Genomic DNA, 21,022 nt, shown 5'->3' with positions numbered 1-21,022 from the left:
TTTTTTTTTTAATTAATTAAAAGTTCAAAAATGCTATTTTGCAGAACAGTGTTCATGATGAATAGTGTGGTAACATTCAAGTGTTTCGTTTTGTTCTTTTGCTGTTTGCTTATACTGCAAGGCCAACGTTTGCTCAGTAGAGGTTGCTAGTGAGATCCTGTTCCTGGACTTATTTTTACAGAAAAAAAAAAAAAAAGTTTGCAACAATATTGTACAAAAAAAAACTAAAGAGCTTTTAATGTTTGTAAATGTGTGATGTTTTTTTTCCCTATTTCTATGTGTAATAGAACATATTGCTTATTTGTGGATTTCAACAAGGACTTTGAAGAAGCGTTCTTACGTATAGACTCTTTAAATGAAAATGAAGCTGTGCACTTGAGGGCATGAGCAGTGCTGTAGTTTCTGTACTTTCCTCCATGTTCCTCTGCAGCGAGGACTTCCCACAGCCTGCCAGTGTAAAAGCTCATCCCTGCCAAGATAAGAAGAGAGTCGGTAACACTTTACAATACTGTTCCGTCAAGAATGAGTAACTACACAGGAACAAATGAGTAATACAACATTAATGTATAATTAATTCTAAAGTGAAGCTCATGGTAAGTAGTTATGACGCAAGTTATCCTTCAGAAGGAATTACTAATTATTTGGAACAGCATCCTAAATTGAAAAGCAAATGTTTTGCATAGTCATTGCTTCTGATGGATTTGGTAATACTTGAGACTTTATTAGTGCGTTACCATGATCTTTATTTTAATATTCTGATTCATATGGCCAGTGATTCCTTTAGAAGGATGTAGAAACACTTAAGTCATTACTATCAAGCTTGCAATGATTAAGTGATTACTAGGGAGTTATGCTTTTCACTTTAGAATACTGTTCCAAATAATCAGTAATTCCTTCAGAAGGGTTTGGTAATTACAAGTAGGTACTTCATCATGATCTTTAGGAGTAATTATGCATTGTGCTTTCCTCTCATTATTTATAAACCTGTACAGTTCTTAGTCCTCAAATTAAAGCCATTTATACCTTTTGAACCATGTCCGTAAAGAAGCATAAGCTTATTGAATTCTTGTATTTAAATGTAAATACAGCACATTTACTGCATATATGTATAATTATAATTTTTTACATAAAGCCACCATAAAATAAATTGTGTAAAAAAAAAAAAATCAGGTCATGCTTGAGCAGATGAGCACTAAACTAAATCCATTTCAGAGCTTCACTCCATATATAGAAATACAAAAACATTTTAACGCACGGACACAAAGATGTTTTAAGTTGCACTACCCCCTAAAATTATATTTCCCTTGTCTATTAAAATTATATTGGCATGGAGTAGGTTGTTTTTGTGCTTAATACATTATTTGTGCTGTTTGAAAATGTCTTTGTCGTGGTGTGTTTGTTTTTTACAAATTTGTTATCTCTGCAACCAGTATTATGAATTATTCTATGGCTCTTTTTTGCAACATAGATAGAGATGCATTTATAAGTATTGCCTCAAACATCTGCACAGTAATTTTAACATGTTAATACAGTGCACAATAAAGAATTTGGAGTGAAATGTGGTCCAGAACATGCTTTGCTTTATTCAGTACTAAAATGCTTCTTGGAAGTTTATTGTGTAGGCTACATGTGAGATTCCCAGCTTGTTTTATGATCTATTATCACCCCATGAAATTTCAAAAGTTTGCAAGAGGCTTTTGTGAAACCTAAATATCTCATGAATTGTGATGTTGATTCAGCATGAAGACATACTCTGAGTCTGACCTCACAGCGAACGTATAACAGAATGTGCTGTTGTTGCGGCTTCAGAAACAGGTCCTCTAAACAACACTGTGGCATTATGGGTACTCTACCTCTCAGCTAGGTGACCATCTCCTTGACATCCCCGAGTCCCCCGACTGTGGTTACTCATAGCTGGAGGCTGGCAAGCCACGCAAACAGTGTAGCCCTCCCTCAAATACTGCATCCAGCGTGTATTGGGTCTGTTCTCCACCGTGCAATGCGGCGTCAGAGACTCCATCTTGAACTCCATACAGAAACTGTGGGGCACATCATTATTGCTTGACTTCAAATCTTTCATTGTGTTTATTGTAAGAAAAAGTTATAAGAAACAATCACATTGTGAGATTTAACGTTGTTTCAGTTCACATACAAAGTTTTATGTGCCGTTTCAAGAGTCGCTTTCAAAATTAGCTAAATGCTAACAGCTATATGAAGAACTAGGCCTTTGTTTTTGTGACTTTAAGTAATGAACTATTTGTTGAAGTGAGTAAACAGGCTTCTCCTCACAAATTCTCATCATCAACAGTTTCTTTGTGATTGTTTAATCGACGGTGATACATACCCAGCATCCATTTGGGCCCCATACAAATCATGTGTTCTGCCTTTGCTGTACTCCATTGTGGTAATAAATGCTGCTCCTGGAAATAATCCAACACAGCCAGTGTTTAGTTTCAAAACAGCTAAGTGATCAACTTTAGACCAGCAAGTTGAAAAGTCCCTTGATTTCTGACTGACTGAAGTTCACTGGGTTCTTTAACAACAAAGCTCTACCGATATAAGCAAGAAGGCATTTTAAAAGCAATAGTGAAAAAGAAGTGTGCTGAATTGTATTGAATGTACAGTTCTTCAAATCTTAAAAAGTATACTACTAAAAATTGTAATTGTAGATAATATATCAATTAGGCTACATAAAAGGCCACTTAAGTGTATTTAAAGGGATACTCCATATTTTTTATTTTTATTTTTTTGAAATAGGCTCATTTTACCACTCCCCCAGAGTTAAACAGTTGAGTTTTACCGTTTTCAAATCCATTCAGCCGATTTTCTGATATTTAGAAGAATATCAGTAACCAGACAGTCTTGTCTCATTGACTTCCATAGTAGGGAAAAAAAATACTATGGAAGTCAATGAGACAAGAAACTGTCTGGTTCCTGATATTCTTCTAAATATAAAAAAATCGCCTCAATACATTTGAAAACGGTAAAACACAGGCCTTTCTTAAAGTAGTACCAGACTAAAATACATTTTGAGCTGTCTTAACTGAAAACAACTTGCACTAACACATCTTAAAATGTGTAGATCCACATCAAGGTTTTTTAAGGCACATTTTTTAAAAAGCTACTTGAATGTCATAATGTAAGTCCTCCTGGCTTAATCTAAGCCCTGCCTGTGAAAACAGGCCATAGTTTATCATAAATGCTTTAACCATGATGACAATAAAAGTAGTTATACAATTTCTTAAGAAAAGCACTCTTAATTTTAACTAACTGCATTTAATATAAATTTTAACTAATAGGCCTATATTTTCATTTAATTGTAAACAACATGCAATTAAGTGTCTGAGAACATTTGCACTTAAGTATATTCTTTTAAAGTGTATTATTTTTGCAAAAACTTCTCTTTATAAAAGTATTCTGAAGTGCACTTGGGTTTTTTTATGAAGGTTGGTAGTTTCGCAAGAGCTCTTTAAAAAATGTTGTCCATGGAAAACTCAACTTTATAATGATTTGATTACACTATGGAAGTCACTGTGCATTTATATCGAAAAGATGTATAATCCATGTTGACTCAGATTTATACCTTGCGTCTGAAAGCAAAACTGGCCCTGGCGATCCTGATACTCCATGCATCCGGCCTGTTCCTCCAGCCTTGGACAGGCCTGTCCGCTGTTTTGGGGCAGTCTCTCAACGCTGCGTCTCCGGACCCGGAATGAGGGCTGGCAGGGCTGTGCGCACCCGCTCCAGTGACTCCACTCGCTCACTACACACGGCTGAGCTAAACACACAAGCCATGGATGAGAAGTTGCACAAATCTACAAGATATATCAGTTGTTCTCAACCAGCTGGCAGGGGCCAACTAGGGGACCCTATAATCTTAAAAGTACATTTTTAAGCAAATAAAAAGAAAAGTGAATTGCGAATGCATAGAGGAACCATTTTTGGATTCCCCAAAGATCCTCTCAAGAACTATAGTTTTCTTATACTGTGAAGAACATTTTAATGAGTACCTTTTGTTCAGCTATAAAGAACCTATTGTTTCATGAAACTTAAAGGTTCTTCATGGAACCATCAATACCAATAAAAAAACCTATTTAAAAAAATCAAGATTTTTCTTATTTTAATTGATTCTCTCAAGAACTGTTGAAGAACTTATTTTTGTCTCACATTCTCATGGTCTTGAAGATCTGAATATTGCCTCATTTTAAAAGTTTGATTCGTAGACTAGGAAAAGTCATGTAAACAAATACAATCTCATAACTCAGTTTTATACATTTTATGGATAGCCATTTACTTTTTCTTAGGTTTCCAAGATCTAAAATACTTTCTTGAATAGAAATTGTGAGAAAAAAAAAATCAATATTCAGTAAATAACAAACAGCTAGTAAAGTCATGGGGCCTTCGAATATTGTTGTGGACAATGGGGGCGGTTGGTATATATACACTCACCTAAAGGATTATTAGGAACACCTGTTCAATTTCTCATTAATGCAATTATCTAGTCAACCAATCACATGGCAGTTGTTTCAATGCATTTAGGGGTGTGGTCCTGGTCGAGACAATCTCCTGCTGAATGTTAGAATGGAAAAGAAAGGTGATTTAAGCAATTTTGAGCATGGTTGTTGGTCTGAGTTATTTCACAATCTGCTCAGTTACTGGGATTTTGACGCACAACCATTTCTGGGTTAACAAAGAATGGTGTGAAAAGGGAAAAACATCCAGTATGCGGCAGTTCTGTGGGCGAAAATGCCTTGTTGATGCTAGAGGTCAGAGGAGAATGGGCCGACTGATTCAAGCTGATAGAAGAGCAACTTTGACTGAAATAACCACTCGTTACAACCAAGAAGCCACAACACAACCTTGAGGTGAAAGGAGAACAGCAGAAGACCCCACCAGGTCCCACTCATCTACACTACAAATAGGAAAAAGAGGCTACAATTTGCAAGAGCTCACTAAATTGGACAGTTGAAGATTGGAAAAATGTTGCCTGGTCTGATGAGTCTCGATTTCTGTTGAGACATTCAGATGGTAGAGTCAGAATTTTGCGTAAACAGAATGAGAACATGGATCCATTATGCCTTGTTACCACTGTGCAGGCTGGTGGTGGTGTAATGGTGTGGGGGATGTTTTTTAGGCACACTTTAGGCCCCTTAGTGCCAATTTGGCATCGTTTAAATGCCACGGCCTACCTGAGCATTGTTTCTGACCATGTCCATCCCTTTATGGACAATGCACCTTGTCACTAAGCTCGAATCATTTCAAATTGGTTTCTTGAACATGACAATTAGTTCACTGTACTAAAATGGCCTCCACAGTCACCAGATCTCAACCCAATATGGAATGCGTCCCAAATGGAACGGGAGCTTTGTGCCCTGGATGTGCATCCCACAAATCTCCATCAACTGCAAGATGCTATCCTATCAATATAGGCCAACATTTCTAAAGAATGCTTTCAGCACCTGGTTGAATCAATGTGAAAGCGAAAGTGAATGCGAATGCGAAAGGGGGTCAAACACAGTATTAGTATAATGGTGTTCCTAATAATCCTTTAGGTGAGTGTATATTCTTTACTGTGTTCAGTAATCAGTTTGTCAACTGCCCAAATATGACTGCACCACTTACCTGGGCACTCAGTTGGGTAGTCAAAGCAACAGTCTTTAGTCTTTACACACCTCTCATCACAATAGCACATCCCATAGACACGGTCCATCCTCCAGTCTGTAGTAAAACAGGTGAAATCTGTGCCTTGACAGCACCTTCCTGAGCATCCCCCTTCAGCAAAGTGGTGCATCCCAAAAAGAGCGACCACCGCCAGAAGGGAACTCTGATCCATTGACAACAACCCCATAATGTCCAAAAAGAAGTCCAAAAAGGCAAAAGTTCCTGTTAGCGTCTTCAGTTCCCCTCAAAGTCAATGCAACAGGTCTCATTCCTGGAGAGGAAATGAATCTGTCACAGGTGAAGTCATCCTTGCCGAAGGAATCCATGTGACCTGGAATTCCTGTGGCCACACAGCTCTTCTGTTTGCCCAGATAAAAACGTGTATCCAGAGAGCTCGAGCTGAAAGAAAAGACCTATTCTGTGGAACTAAATGTCCTCCCCTGATTTGTCTGTAACATTTGTCTCTGCCCTCTTTTCAGCACACAAAAGTGGACGATAGAGAAAAAGAGAGGTGGGGAAATGTTGTTTGAGTGGAGGGTGTGTGAGAGCTCTCTCTCTCTCTCTCTCTCTGTACTGCTCTTTTGGCCACTGTACACCACATCAAACTGATCTCAGATCAGTGCCCAGGTCATTTCCACCGGGCAGCTGGAGCTTGTACAGCAGGGAAACATAGGGAGGAATTTGAAGATTTGGCCTGGCTCCAGTCTACAGAGCCTGGGGCAGCACACGGCCCTGTTGTTGTCACATCTCCATGCTTCTTTTCCAGCTCACAAGCAGACAGTACATGAGCGCATACACCTCTGCTATGCAAACTCCCAAAGAGACCCTGGATGTTATGTTTGTCTGCAACGTTTCCTCTTTGGAGTGATGGAAATGTTATTAAGTGAGATAATTGAGTTATTGAATGAGTTCTTGTCTAATCAGTACATTGGATTGCAGTGCCGTAACTCAATCAGTCAGGATTCACATGAGAGTTTTATTTAATTAGAGTTTTTGCCCTTAAAGCTACACTGTGTTACTCTTTTAGTTTATTCTTATCTAAAAATACTTTGTTCTTTCAAAAATATGTGTGCTCATTAATGTATATTTACTTTGTTCAAGTAATAAAGTATTCTTGTGAGTGTATAATATGCCATTGAAAACACATACGGGTAAGGTTTTCTAATGTCGGTCGCCATGTTGCCCCACCATCTTGAAAGTACATTAGCCAAAGAGAGGGACATACCCGTTAATTCAAGCTTCGCCTTTCGCGTTTACGTTTGAGTTAACACTCATGGACGAGGTCGAACTGGAAGCCATGTTAATCTTGGACCACATTGGCCGCTGTAGGAGTTAAAACGAAATCGGAATTGAGAGGAATAGAAACTAATATTCACTGGATGGTCATATACCTTTTCACCGCTAAATGGGGGTAAAATTTAAAACACTCTTATGTGTATGACTAATTTATTAAACGTCTCATCCCAAGCCTCCGTTGCTAATTCCAAAACTTAATTTTCGAGCAAGTAATGAATACTTCAGCCAGGAAGAGCGTCTCTACTAACTACTAATAGCGAAACTGTAAATTTATCTGCTTCAAGAACCGTGCTGTTCTTACCTTGCTAGTGAAAAATGTTGTATAGCTTTTAAGTAGTTAAACTATTTTACTGACAACACATTTCTGTGCGAGTGTGTGTCTGTGCATTTGTCCTGGACAGAGAGCAGGAGAAAGATAGTATGTGCTTTCCAAACATAAATAAAATGTAATTTCAAGGCAAAAACTGTTGTTTATATATTTTTTTGTTTGGTCAGTATCATTGTGGGTTTTGGATCTTTTGCTGTTGTAGGCTGTAAGGACCTTTGAAATAACTTAAATCGTTTGGCGAAGTGATATAGACATGTAATACGGTCTAGACCTGCTTGGAACTACTTCAGCCATGCGTTTCGATTTTGAACAACTTTTAAACCTATAAATACCGGCCTACTGTGAGCTACGAAGTTGATAATAAATATTATTTGCTTCTGTTGAAGCCTCGTAGCTCACAGTAGGCCGGTATTTAAAGGTTTGAAAGTTATCGTTCAAAATCGATTTCCCTATGGAGAAAATGAGTGGAGCTTTTACTTCCGGAACCCAACTGTTGCACTAATTATTTTCAGGGAAATGTATTCTAGTTACAAGTAGTTACAAGTAGGTCTAAACCGTATTACATGTCTATATCACTTCCAATGCTGTCACAATCAATTCGTACAAGTGATTAGAAGGTGGCTAATTCGTAAGAATTTGTACGACCTCACTCATACGAATTTGTACGATTTATCTAAACCCATGTGATGGGTAGGTTTAGGGATGGGGTCAGGGGTAGGTCATTCATACGAATTGGCCAACTTGTAAATATGCACGATTTAGCAAAAATTGCTCTAATTTGTACGAGTGAAGTTGTAAGAATTGTTACGAATTAGTCACCTCGTAAAATTCGTACGAATTTCTGTGAGATCGGCTTCGTCAAATTATTTAAGTTATTTCAAAGGTCCTTACAGCCTACAACAGCAAAAGAACCAAAACCCACAATGACACTGTACCAATGGTATCAAATAGTGTGATATAGGTAGTCATGACCTAATTACAGGCAACTTGTAATTGAAAAACAATTACTAGGTTGTTTAAATATTAAAATGTGTTATAACCCAGGTGAAAAGTATTAAATGTACTTGAGTATGTTTTTAGTAGGCTACAATACAAATACTCAAGTAGTACACATTTAATAGTATAAATCTACCCTTAACATATTAATGTCTGCTGGCCTGATATACGATGGTGATTAAATAAAATATCCCCACATCATCACACACCCTTCATTATGCCTAGAGATTGGCATGGGGTACTTTCATTTCTCAATGCAATTCGTACCAGCTATTAGGCTAACTGAAATAAAACCATGCAAATCTCCAGGTATGGCGAAGGGGTATGTGATGATGTGGGGGTATTTTAATTTATAGCCAAAGTTCTTGGAAAGTTTCCTGTTAGCTAGGAAACATTTCAGAAGGCATGAAAATGTTGATGTTTTGGCCAGACTTTTTTTTTGGTTCAGACTGTTGTGCCCTCCACAGGGAACTCAGACTAATCATGAGAGGAATGAGGGTCTGCTCATGCACAGAGAGCAGGATCAAGGGAAAGACGGGATATTAGTGAGAATTATCCTCTAGTCTAGGAGATCTGTTGAGACTGTCGGCAGTCCCGACTGCTTTGATTGTTCAGTGTAACAAGGGGAGCCAGTTCAAGCAAAAGTAACACTTTTTAACATCATCATCATCAATATCACCATCCCAGTTAGCAAAAATATGTTCTAAGGATGTTTTGCTAACCCACTGGTGCAATTTGGTTAATTTTTACAGATTTGTTATTATTTATATATGTTTTGCTGTACTCGCTGTGTGGACAAAAATGAAAATCATGGACAAAATTTGATTCATGCAAGCTCATCTAGCATCAGCCATCTATTTTATTTTGAAAATTGCATGCTTGAGAAATACATCTCTGCGCAGGTTTCCTTATAGATACATTTAAAGGGCAGCAAAAGTCCATTATTATTTACCAGAACACTGTATTTATGTGCCTGGGTTCTCTGCTGTCTCTTAAAAAATGTTTGAAAAAGAGTCCCTGTCTTTAGTTTTGCAGACTCCATCGAGTCTGAGATACAGGTTCATTTACGTCATTCATTTGACTTTTTGCATTAAGCATGTTTAATTGCATTAAGATGCATTGTGTGTGTAAGAGTGGTTAGTGTTTATTGTGAATAAGTGAAAGAGTGTTATGTGGGGTCATGTCAGTGTTATGCATACCACAGCCTCCTGACAAAACCGTCCTGGAAACAAATTGCCAACCAATGCAAATAAACACTAAATCAAACCTGTCCCATAGCAGTGGTGCCAGAGGAACCCTAAATATGACAGCATCTTTGCAAAGATTTCACCAATGCTAATATAAAGCTGTTTATACATTTTCATTTACTCTACTGTTCAAAGTATTGTGGTAAGATTTATTAATGTTTGTGACAGAAGTTTATGCTCACCAACACTGCATTTATTTGATTAAAATATAGAAACAGTAATATTTTGTAATATTATTACAAGTTAACGTTACTGTTTTATATTTTTAAATATAATTTATTACTGTGATTGAATATGAATTTTCAGCAGCCATTCAGACTTCAGATTTGGTGCTCAAGTAACATTAATAATCAATTTTTAAAACGCTTGTCATTTTTGTGGAAAATTAGATACTTTTTCAGAAATATTTGATTAATAGAAAAAGTTGAAAAGAACAGAATTGATTTGAAATAGAAATCTTTTGTAACATTATAAATGTATTTACTGTCACTTTTGATCAATTTAATTTCTCTGTCCAGTTTTCCACAGACCCCGTGAGGTTGAAAACCTCTGCATTATATCAGGACTGGTTATTTTCTCTGAACTGAGTTTGGTAAGGCAGTTTCCTTCTGTACAGTCTGATGGCTTGTTGACTCGGCTCTTGATAATGTAGTGAACCAGACTCCCGTTTCTGTTTGTCTAAGGTGCAGGTGTGCCCTCATTGTTGACAATGGACAGAATAGAGAGTCTGTTTGTCATAGACATCAGAACCAGAGTGCATATAGAAGGGTAAACTATATTTGCCATGAATATTTAAAAACAATATTTGTTCCGCCATTTTTATAGACATACCAGTGGACCAGTAACCCCAGCTCTTGTTTTCTTCATTACTTTTGTGATGTTGTTTACTCATCATTATCACATGAGGGAAGCTTGTAAAGTTGTACGGATGTTCTCTGAACAAGGTCAATATGTCCAATATCTGCAACTGTCATTTAATGAAAAAGATAAATGTGATTAGTCAAATCTCGTTTAAATACTAATCTTGATGAGTGCAAGTTGCAAGTCTATGATTTAGAACACTGTTTTATATCATCCTACTCAGTTTAAGACTTTTAAAGGAGTAGTTCACTTTAAAAAAAAAAAAAACTTTTGCTGATAATTTACTCACCCCCATGTCATCCAAGATGTCCATGTCTTTCTTTCTTCAGTCGAAAAGAAATTAAGGTTTTTGATGAAAACATTCCAGGATTTTCTCCATATAATGGACTTAATTGGGAACCAAATGGTTCAAGGTCCAAATGAAAGTTTCAGTGCAGCTTCAAAGGGCTTTAAACGATTCCAGACGATGAATAAGGGTCTTATACAGGACCCTTCGAGTCATGACTCGAAAAAAGATTTGTTCATTTTGATGAACGAGTTTGAACAGGAGATTCACGAACGCTCATCACAGAACAGAGCAAGGCGAGCATTTTTGCTTATAAAAATTAATTTTTTTATTTATTTTTTTAAATGACTGATCCGTTTCGCTTGATAAGACCCTTTTTCATCGTCTGGTGTTGTTTAAAGTCCTTTGAAGCTGCACTGAAACTCTCATTTGGACCTTGAACCTTTGGTTCCTATTATATGCTCCATTACATGGATAAAATCCTGGAATGTTTTCATCAAAAACCTTAATTTCTTTTCGACTGAAGAAAGAAAGACATGGACATCTTGGATGACATGGGGGTGAGTAAATTATCAGCAAAAGTTTTTAAAAAAGTGAACTACTCCTTTAATGGCATTTCATCATTTTTATTTGGATTAAATGACAGATAAAGAATTGAAATGAAGTTATAAAAAAAGTTAAAATTATTAGACAAAAAGTCAGAATTATGACGTAAAATGAAAATTAAGACATTATTAAATTAAGATATAAGAAAATAGCATACTCCGATTTAGATTTTGAATGGCCTTTAATCCATTTATATTTGGTTTAAGATATATTTCTGCAACATAAGAAAATGCTTTGGTAAATCATAATCAAATCATTAAAAAGTCTATAAATGATATATTACTTTTAACTATATTAAGTCATATCATAAAGAGTTACAATTATGACAAAAAGTTTAAATTTAGGAGCGATAGATAAAAAGTCATAATTATCATGTAAAATTTTGAAATGTTAAAATGTTTATTTTGACCTTTTGTTATAATTTAGACTTTTTGTGTCAATTTGCCAACACTGTGTGGTTCAAATTCATAAATATGACTTATTATAATTTTGACTTGTTATGCCATAATTATGACTTTTTATTTCATAATTATGATTTACCAATCAAGATGCCTGGAACTGATGTCAACCAAAAAATGAAAGTTGTTTCAGAAGCAGACCAAGTTATTACATTTTGATGAAAGAGACATCCATTTTTTCTTTATAATAAAATGAATCCTTCATAATACGACCAAGAATGTGTCTTAATAAAGTAGATGAAAGAAAGAAAGAAAGAAAGAAAGAAAGAAAGAAAGAAAGAAAGAAAGAAAGAAAGAAAGAAAGAAAGAAAGAAAGAAAGAAAGAAAGAAAGAAAGAAAGAAAGAAAGAAAGAAAGAAAGAAAGAAAGAAAGAAAGAAAGAAAGAAAGAAAGAAAGAAAGGTCACACCCACCTATACCATGACAAAAAGACAACTGTAAAAGGTTTCTTATGTTTTATAGTGGACATATTGATGTCACCTGATATCAAAGTCATTCTCTGAACTGGACTTTTGAACCGTTCTATTGAGCAAACCCTCAAAACTCTTGCCAAATCTGGGCCTTTTGATTTGTGGATTTGGCTGTGTTTAGGTTTGGCTTGGGCACCGTCTCCATTCTCAGATTCATGAAGATAGAGGAGGACACTGTCTACTCTCTCTGAGTGAACTTACTGAAGTATATCATTACCATTAACCTGACTGGGTCGCATTCCTTCCCAGTGCACAGAAACCTCATGGTCATTTTATGGATCACAAAAGCCAAATATCGACACTAAAGAGGCACATGAATACTTTTCACCGGTCCTCATAATTCAAATCTTTATAACGATTATCACTTTATCAAGTATTTAAAGGTAGGCATTAATTTTTTAAACTAGGAAGACGAGAAACGGGGCAATAAGCTCTGAACTGTAGTGAGTCAGGCTGATTTGGAGTGAGTTAAAAGGAGCTGAACTGAAATGATAATGTGCTTGTGGGAAGGTCAACGGCAGCCTTTTATTAAAGGACTCTTTGTTTACTGTTTGTTCGGAGTCATTTTGATTGACTAAAGTTGACTAAAGCCAGGACTCACTGAAAAAAAAGTGCTTGAGCAGCTTGATCACTTTACAGCTAATGTCTGAAACACACTTTTCATGTCTCCAGACAGATACAGTAAGTAATTCAATCGTTTCATTTCAATAATAATAATAAACAACCCAAGAAATCATTAGCATTTTAAACAAATAATAAATTATTGAATCAATTTAATGATTCATAATATTAATAGTAAAACCCTCTATTAAGCAAATAATAAATTAATTAATATATTGCCCTGTATAGATCATTACCGTTTTAAACAAACAAATCATGTAATCATTTATTAATTAATAAAATAATAATAAACAACTCTATCATTACTATTTAAAAATATATAAATAATTTAATGCATTTCTTGAATAAAACAATAATGAAATAAATAAATCATTACCATTTTAAACAAATAAATTATGTAATTAATTTGTTGATTAATAATAACAATAAACAACACTTTATAAATCATAACCATTAAAAGAAATTAAGAAAATTACATTATTTATTTATTTAAGAATAATAATAATAATAATGAACCAACCCTCTATACATCATTACCATTTTACACTAATAATTTAAACAATTAATTAATAATAAACAACCCTCTACAAAGCATTACCATTTCAAAAAAATATAACTATGATAATAATAATAATCAACCCTCTAAAAATCATTACAATTTAAACAAATAATTGGTTTATTTATTCATAAAAATAATAACACTAATAATAATCAACCCTCTGGAAATCATTACCATTAAAATTGTACACTGTAAAAAAATATATTTTCAAGATTTGTTGTCACAACATATTTTCTTTTGTCAAATCAACTTTATAATAATTTATTTAGTTGAGATAACTTATTATTTTGAGTTTCTGATGATTAAATAAATCTCCATTGTATTAACTCCCTTTTCCCAGTTCAATCAACTTAAAATTTTAAGGCAACCCAGGTTACTTACTTTTTTAAGCTAAACCAACAATATTTTTTTTTACAGTGTAGTAATCACAACATTTTGTTCTTTTGTCAAATCAACTTAAATAATTTATTTAGTTCAGATAACATATAATTTTGAGTTTCTGATGATAACTCACTTTTTTCCAATTCAATGAACTTAAAATTTTAAGGCAACCGGGTTACTTACTTTTTTAAGTTAAACCAACAATATTTTTTTTACAGTGTATACAAATATATTTATTGACTGATTAATAATAATAATAAGGATTATTCATAGCTTTTCATTAGGTGGCTCCTGTAATAAAGTCTTGAAGCCAAATGACATTATCTCTCTTCTCTCTGCCCAGAATGTGCCAACCTAGTCTTGAACTGAATCAACCTGGCCCTTTTCCTTCCGACAAAAGACACTCTCACGCTCTCTAACACACACTCAGCCTGCACCTGCATTCAACTACATGTACTGCAGCATCTAACGAACACTGTGTTATCAGCTAAAACACACTGTCTGGTATACAATATTGAAAATGTGAATCAAAGATTTACAGTTTCAGAATGTTTAATAGTGCAGTTCCAAGAGCCACTAATAAAATAACATTTTGAAGATGTTGAAGCAACTTGCTTCTGTGACAAATAAATGTTTGTTGCATGATCATAATTACATTATAAGTACTTTCTTAAAAAGTTCAAGATTACTCAAGGCAGTACACAAAACATATTTTTTCCATTAGTGCAATATGACATAGACAACATATAAATGCTGTAGTTTAAGACAATGTTAAGGCAGTTATTCTTGGCGAATACAAAAATGCACTTTTAAGTGAATTTGATTTCAAATTCAACAATCCCTGATAGTTTTACATCAGAAATGTAATGGGTTTCTACCATTTTTATTTTAGAATTACAGTGGATATAAAAAGTCTACACACCCCTATTAAATCAGCTGTGTGACGTAAAAATCGAAACATAGCCCAGGCAGATGGAAAGTACAGTTGTCACATGGAAGGAGTAACCAGTTCTTGCCAGAAAGAGCTGCGACTCTTGTTGCCTCTTGTCTTTGTCCTCTCATCAATTTTGGAGGACACATTGCTCTTGATGATGTCACTGTTGTGCATACTTTCTGTACTTCTTGATAACTGTCTTCAATCCCTTGGAAATGTTTTTATATTTGTTTAATGCATGGCATACATTGTATAATCGAAAGATGACCAATCGTGTCGTGGTCATGGCTCCTAAACAGTGGCCCTACGTCGTATAGTGATAGAGGTTCAAAGATGGCCGTTGTCACGGTCGTGTGACCAAAACAGTGTGTTTAAACTGTTAACAGTGTTCATTACAGATGTAGTAGTTGAATGCATGTGCAGGCTATGTTTTTGTGCCAAGTTGGCATAACCACGTCCATATTCTCCTCTTTCGCTTCTTCCTCTGTGTGTGTGTGTACTATTTCATGCTGCATCTGAATGTCCCTCCATACACTGTAACGGATTTTTGTCATTTGAACAGTATTTTACTGCAATATGTACAGTATAATACTGTTAAATGTGCCAACTGTATAATACTGTAAATAGCGAAGGATTGTGGAAAAATGTGTTTACTACTGTAATTATTTTCTACTGTAAATCGTAAAAAAAATTGAATTATATAATAGGAAATCAATTTTAATACTGTAAATAAAAATACAGTAGTTGTACTAATGAATACAATATACAGTATTATTCCTGTAAATAAAAATACAGTAGTTGTACTCATGAATACAATATAAAGTATTATTCCTGTAAATAAAAATACAGTAGTTGTACTCATGAATACAATATAAAGTATTATTCCTGTAAATAGCAATACAGTAGTTGTACTCATGAATACATTATACAGTATTATTCCTGTAAATAAAAATACAGTAGTTGTACTCATGAATACAATATAAAGTATTATTCCTGTAAATAGCAATACAGTAGTTGTACTCATGAATACATTATACAGTATTATTCCTGTAAATAAAAATACAGTAGTTGTACTCATGAATACAATATAAAGTATTATTCCTGTAAATAGCAATACAGTAGTTGTACTCATGAATACATTATACAGTATTATTCCTGTAAATAAAAATACAGTAGTTGTACTCATGAATACAATATAAAGTATTATTCCTGTAAATAAAAATACAGTAGTTGTACTCATGAATACAATATAAAGTATTATTCCTGTAAATAGCAATACAGTAGTTGTACTCATGAATACATTATACAGTATTATTCCTGTAAATAAAAATACAGTAGTTGTACTCATGAATACAATATACAGTATTATTCCTGTAAATAAAAATACAGTAGTTGTACTCATGAATACAATATACAGTATTATTCCTGTAAATAAAAATACAGTAGTTGTACTCATGAATACAATATACAGTATTATTCCTGTAAATTAAAATATTGTACTTGTACTGTAAATGAAAAATACAGTACTCATACTGTAAATATTAATACAGTATATGATTGTATTACTGTAAATAAAATTACAGTACTTATACTGTAAACACTTTTACAGTAACTTACTGGCATCCAGCTGCCAGTAAGTTACTGTAAAATGTACAGCAAACTTCTTTTTACAGTGATGCACTATTTAAAAAAACAGTATGTTAGCCGAGTAGGAGAAAAGTCTTTGAGTGACATACTACTTCTGAACTGCACATTCTGCACACAACTGCACATGGACACTTAACTATCCCATGAGGTCACGGGAGAAGATTTGTCCATTTTTAACACAGCCAAATGGCCAGTTTTAAAAGGATGTGCAGACGTATGCAGTTACTGTAGGTTCTTTTAAGTTTTTAGATTAGTAATTTTTCTCTGAAATGTCACTTTGGTTTTCAGTGGTATTGCATAGCTTGTATTTTTTACATGCAAGGTGCAACAGTTCTGGAATGATTTATCTTTGTTTCAATTTTTACATCACAAAAACCAGCTGTTTTAACAGGGGTGTGTAGACTTTTTACATAATAAAGTATTGTGATCAGTTATAATAAAGTGTCTGCACTTGGTACCTCTCAGTTTTTCCCCCATGACTTTATTTGCTCAATCTTTGGCACAGTTGTGATTTCAGGCGTTATTGTGTTTCCTCTTTGGTTGATGAACTCCTATTAAGAGTCCTGCCTAGTGACCTTTCGGAGTCTCTTCATTTTCTCATGCCGGACTGTTTCTGCTTCCAGACAGGAAATCTCAGTGAGCCTCTGAACAAAAGATGCTGAGGCACCCAAGTGTGGATCAGGGTACGACTGGCCTGAAAAACAATTACCGGCCCACAGGCTGGTTAGACAAGAGCACAGTTTGCTTATTCAAGTTTACACAGGTAACACTCTCCTCACCTCATACAAAAGACTGGGGATTTCAATAATGGCCTAGTGTCTGGCAGGGAGGACGAGAGGTGTGTGTGTACTTAAGCGTTAAGTAATGTTTGTGAGCTCATGAAAACACGTGCACATGTGATATTCATCAGTGTCTGTGTTCTGAATCTGTAACAGGAGTGAAGTGAGAGATCTCACCTGTTGAACACTGAGAAAACATCTAAATAACACATAGCATTTGCTAAGTTCACCGGCACCAACTGACATAAATAAACTTAAAACAATAGTCTACTTAGAAGTGTTATCTAAAGATTGATGGTGTTATCACAGAATAAAAATCATAACTCACAATTCTGACTTTGTTTTCTTACTCAGAATTGTGAGTTGCAATTTGGACTGCAAATTTATATCTTACAATTCTGACTTCATTATTATTTTTCAGAATTCGGACTTAATAACTTGCAACTGTGAGTTTATATCTCACAATTCTAACTAAAGTCAGCGAAAGTTGCGATTACCTTTTTTTATGTTTTATTGTTTTTTTTTTATTGCAATGTGTTTTATTCCATAGTTGTCACATGGTAAATGACAATAAATCAGTTAATCACTGCTAACTTGTTAAAGGTGAAATGCTCACTTTTGTTGTTAGCACCAACAGGGAAGAGATTGGGGACTCTGTTTGTTACCCTTGGCCTGAAAAATAAAAAGGAAATAAAAAGAAAAGAGAGAGTGAAATATACAATAAACAGTACACATACGCATTGTCAAATTTAAAGAATAAATGTTATTTACCTTATTATTAAATGGTATTACCTGTTTTTATAGTTTTGAGATAAACAGAGTCTGGTAGATGGAGTGGTGGCTGGTAACAGAACTGATGGAAATGAGGTCAGATAATCAGACCTGGAATTTATGCAAAGAATATTAGTAAATGAAGACAATCATAATATGGCTTTTCCTTTAGCGGTCTTGAAGAACTCACCCGTAAACATGTGGTCTTGGGTCGCGTGGGGAAAGTTCTTTGCGGTGAGCAAATTTGTTTAAATTGTGAGAATGATAAACATGGAACTCCTGAGAAAGTGGACTTGTGGGGTTGTGGTTAATTAGAACTCTGTCTGCTTGGGAAAATAATTATTTTGATGTTACAAACCTTTAAAGTTTCCTGAGAAAATGGCCATTTGACCACTTTTATCTTAAGTAATTGCAAAACCATTTTCCTGCCCAGATTTACTTAGATATAAAGAGATTATTTTATGCCAATAGACTATAAATTTAACTGCTGTAAACAAAATATGAATGTGAATGTTGTGAGCGCCATCTACTGGTTACCCCACTGAAACTACCAATTACACATTTGTTCCATCTCATCAAATAATGATGTGACAGTATCATCAATCTGAATAATACACATAGTAGGCAACTAAGACAGTTTCTCTTGACATTTTTCCAATTTGTACACTAACAATGATGATACATTAAGTGTTTCCAGCATGATTCATAGATTATGAATGGAAAGAGGGATACCTCTCATATCATTAGTGGCGTACGTTCCTTTTCTCCATCGTTTATCAAATAATAAATGACGTCCAGAAATATTACTTTCACAGTCTTTGGCTAACAATGGAAGACGAGACCTAAAAAGAAAGTAGAATTTGGTTTAATTCCTTCTGCCATTATTAAGTATATATTTGCTTTCTCTGGAAGTTTCATATGAGGTAAAAACCTGACAAAAAATTACAGAATGAAAATTCTCTCATCATTTTCTCACCCTCAAGTTGTTCCAAACCGGTGTGAGTTTCTTTCCTCTGATGAGCACAAAATATATATTTTGAAGAATGCTGGTAACCAAACATTGACTTCCATAGGTGAAAAAAATACTATGAAAGTCAATGGCTATAACTGCCATTGCATACAACTGTCTGGTTACCGACATTTTTCTAGGCCTATCATCTTTTGTGTTAAACAAAAGAAAGAAACTCATACCGGTTCGGGACAACTTAAGAGTGAGTAAGTTATGATGACAAAATTTTCATTGGTTGACCTGTCCCTTTAATTCTCTTTAAAGAACGCACACACAAAAAACACCAACATTATCAGTATATCCTAAAAATCAAATGGTTTTGTTAGTGTAGTTACTCACCCATCAGTAATAGAGATGTGAGCCTCTCGATCCCTGGAATCTACAATTTCATATTAAACATTAAATGTACATGTTAATAAAACACCAGATACAGTTCATTATCTGCAGACTTTTCCATCAAGAGAATATTGAACATTGTTGAAGAGCTTCTCATAGGCATGACTCACAGCTCGGACAACATGGACATTTCTCCATCGCCGAGAAAACATTCATCCTGGATTCCGCAGACTTGTAGCATCCAGAAACTGGAGGACTGGAGAAGTAGTTGGAAGAACACCTGTGTCCTTGGACTGGAATGTCCTTTATTATCAGACGATATTCAGTTGGCAGTGATATCAGTTTGGGTCTAACGACGCTGGTGTTAGGCTTCATCTCCTCTTTTGGATGTCAGATAGACTATAACGTTATTTAGTCAATTTAAGTAGGTTTACACTAAAAAATTACGGCCATTATTTAAAAAATATAGGCCTATCGGTCAATGAAAGTAAAAAAAAAAAGAAAGAAAAAGGAAACGGATAACGTTAGTACATTGCGTCGACGTTGCCACAGTTACTACCGGTTTACTACTACCGAAACCACGTGACCCACGAATTTAGTGAGAAGGTAAACCAAATTGTCTCAGGGTAAACTCACAATGTTATTTGATTTTACAAAATAATACACACGGCACGGGTATATACGTACGGTTGTACGGTTGGTTTAGTTTGCATGTGTATGAACAACAGAAAAAAAATCGCTTGGATTTATTATTTATGTATGAATGTAAAAATGCTGAAAACAGCATTTTTTTATTTTTATGTACTTCAATTTTTTACTGTATTGAAATAAAACTAATGTGGTAAATGTTTAAAGTTCGAATTTAACCAAACGCCTCCCAAATATATGTGTAATTACATTTCCAGTCCAACAGGTGGCGCCTTTGTAAAGGCATTTTTGTTGAAATGCAGCAGACAGTTCCCTTCATGTCTTGGAAGAAGGACCAGATGTGCTACGGGCTACGGTTCATTCATTGGCTATTCATATAACATGTGGCTGAAAACTAAGATGTGAAAGGCATTAGCTAATAGCACACTAATAGATAGCCTATGGCAAGTTTAAGTATGACTGATCCCATTAATTTGGAATTAAAACTATTTGGAATTTAGGCTATCAATTAGCCTAAATTAAGTAAAACGTGCATAAAAAGATCAATTAGCCTAAAAGTAATCTGTTTATATTTGCAATCCTTCACAGATAGCTGTCCATAACTAATATAGAGTTTAATTATGGATGACACATCCATTTACACCAAAAAAGTACAGAGCCTTCCAATAACTTGCAAATGAGATTCATTTTGAGACACTGAAGTACAAATGTTTCATTGAGTAATTGGCATTGTTCATGGGTTAAAACCCGTGTCAGCTGGTGGGCTGTTTGAGTGCATAATTCATTTGTCACAGATGCAATGATTATATAAAAAGTCACAGAGAAGCCTTTACATACCAATAATAGGCTACTGTTCGTTCCCCTAGACTATGATATGAGACTAATGAGTGTCCTCCCCCAGCGTTTATTCTCTTTCTGGTAGTTTTGAAAAATATGGAAGGATTCAAGTGAGGTTGAAGGCCTATGTGCCAAGAAAATAACTTCTTCCAGAACATTAGCAAGTCCAAGAAGATGATAGTGAACAAGGGACCACAGTGAGCACACATTCATTCACATCAATTGAACTTCTGTTGAGCAGTTGTATAAGTTTCTGGATATTTCTCATAGGCTGGTATCACCATACATGTGGT

General features: G+C 34.8%; 2 protein-coding genes across 4 annotated transcripts; both read right to left on the bottom strand.

The window, feature by feature from the left end:
* Positions 1 to 330: 330 nt before the first annotated feature.
* sbspon (somatomedin B and thrombospondin type 1 domain containing) lies at positions 331 to 6,812 on the bottom strand. The gene is made up of 5 exons (XM_039666724.2): positions 5,623 to 6,812; positions 3,584 to 3,778; positions 2,345 to 2,420; positions 1,854 to 2,039; positions 331 to 469 (listed from the first exon to the last, which is right to left on the bottom strand). The coding sequence occupies exons 1-5, from the start codon at positions 5,846 to 5,848 to the stop codon at positions 352 to 354; spliced, it is 801 nt and encodes a 266-aa protein (XP_039522658.2). The 5' UTR covers positions 5,849 to 6,812; the 3' UTR covers positions 331 to 351.
* Positions 6,813 to 10,037: 3,225 nt separating this feature from the next.
* Positions 10,038 to 20,387, bottom strand: c22h8orf89 (chromosome 22 C8orf89 homolog). Of its 3 annotated transcripts, XR_016149105.1 has the most exons (8): positions 19,415 to 20,387; positions 19,248 to 19,287; positions 18,632 to 18,741; positions 18,090 to 18,225; positions 17,921 to 18,010; positions 17,745 to 17,800; positions 16,808 to 17,043; positions 10,038 to 10,495 (listed from the first exon to the last, which is right to left on the bottom strand). XR_016149105.1 is itself a non-coding variant. In XM_039667079.2 (7 exons), exons 1-7 carry the CDS (start codon positions 19,617 to 19,619, stop codon positions 16,939 to 16,941), a joined length of 768 nt encoding a protein of 255 aa, XP_039523013.2. In that variant the 5' UTR covers positions 19,620 to 20,386; the 3' UTR covers positions 13,331 to 16,938. The 3 variants fall into 3 exon arrangements, 2 of the variants coding, with proteins under 2 accessions (XP_039523013.2, XP_039523012.2); XM_039667079.2 differs by lacking the exon at positions 10,038 to 10,495 and having other exon boundaries at positions 13,331 to 17,069; positions 19,415 to 20,386; XM_039667078.2 differs by lacking the exon at positions 10,038 to 10,495 and having other exon boundaries at positions 13,331 to 17,043; positions 18,090 to 18,222; positions 19,415 to 20,386.
* Between the last annotated feature and the right edge of the window lie 635 nt (positions 20,388 to 21,022).

The sequence above is a fragment of the Pimephales promelas genome, chromosome 22 (assembly GCF_988280905.1).
Source record: "Pimephales promelas chromosome 22, fPimPro1.hap1.1, whole genome shotgun sequence".
NCBI lineage: Eukaryota > Metazoa > Chordata > Actinopteri > Cypriniformes > Leuciscidae > Pimephales > Pimephales promelas.
The sequence above is the reverse complement of the archived record's forward strand: the minus strand, read 5'-3'. Positions and strand labels throughout refer to the sequence as shown.

Bases quoted from the DNA above. Each gene is read 5' to 3' on its own strand.
- c22h8orf89 (XM_039667078.2), bottom strand. From the start codon at position 19,619: ATGAAGCCTAACACCAGCGTCGTTAGACCCAAACTGATATCACTGCCA. The intron at 18,011-18,089 runs GTGAGTTCTTCA...CATAAATTCCAG, and splicing joins CCAAGACCACATGTTTACGG to GTCTGATTATCTGACCTCAT. The intron at 17,044-17,744 runs GTGAGCATTTCA...ATTGTTTTTCAG, and splicing joins TGTTGGTGCTAACAACAAAA to GCCAGTCGTACCCTGATCCA.
- sbspon (XM_039666724.2), bottom strand. From the start codon at position 5,848: ATGGGGTTGTTGTCAATGGATCAGAGTTCCCTTCTGGCGGTGGTCGCT. The intron at 3,779-5,622 runs GTAAGTGGTGCA...TTGTGTGTTTAG, and splicing joins CTACCCAACTGAGTGCCCAG to CTCAGCCGTGTGTAGTGAGC. The intron at 2,040-2,344 runs GTATGTATCACC...TGTGCCCCACAG, and splicing joins GGGGCCCAAATGGATGCTGG to TTTCTGTATGGAGTTCAAGA.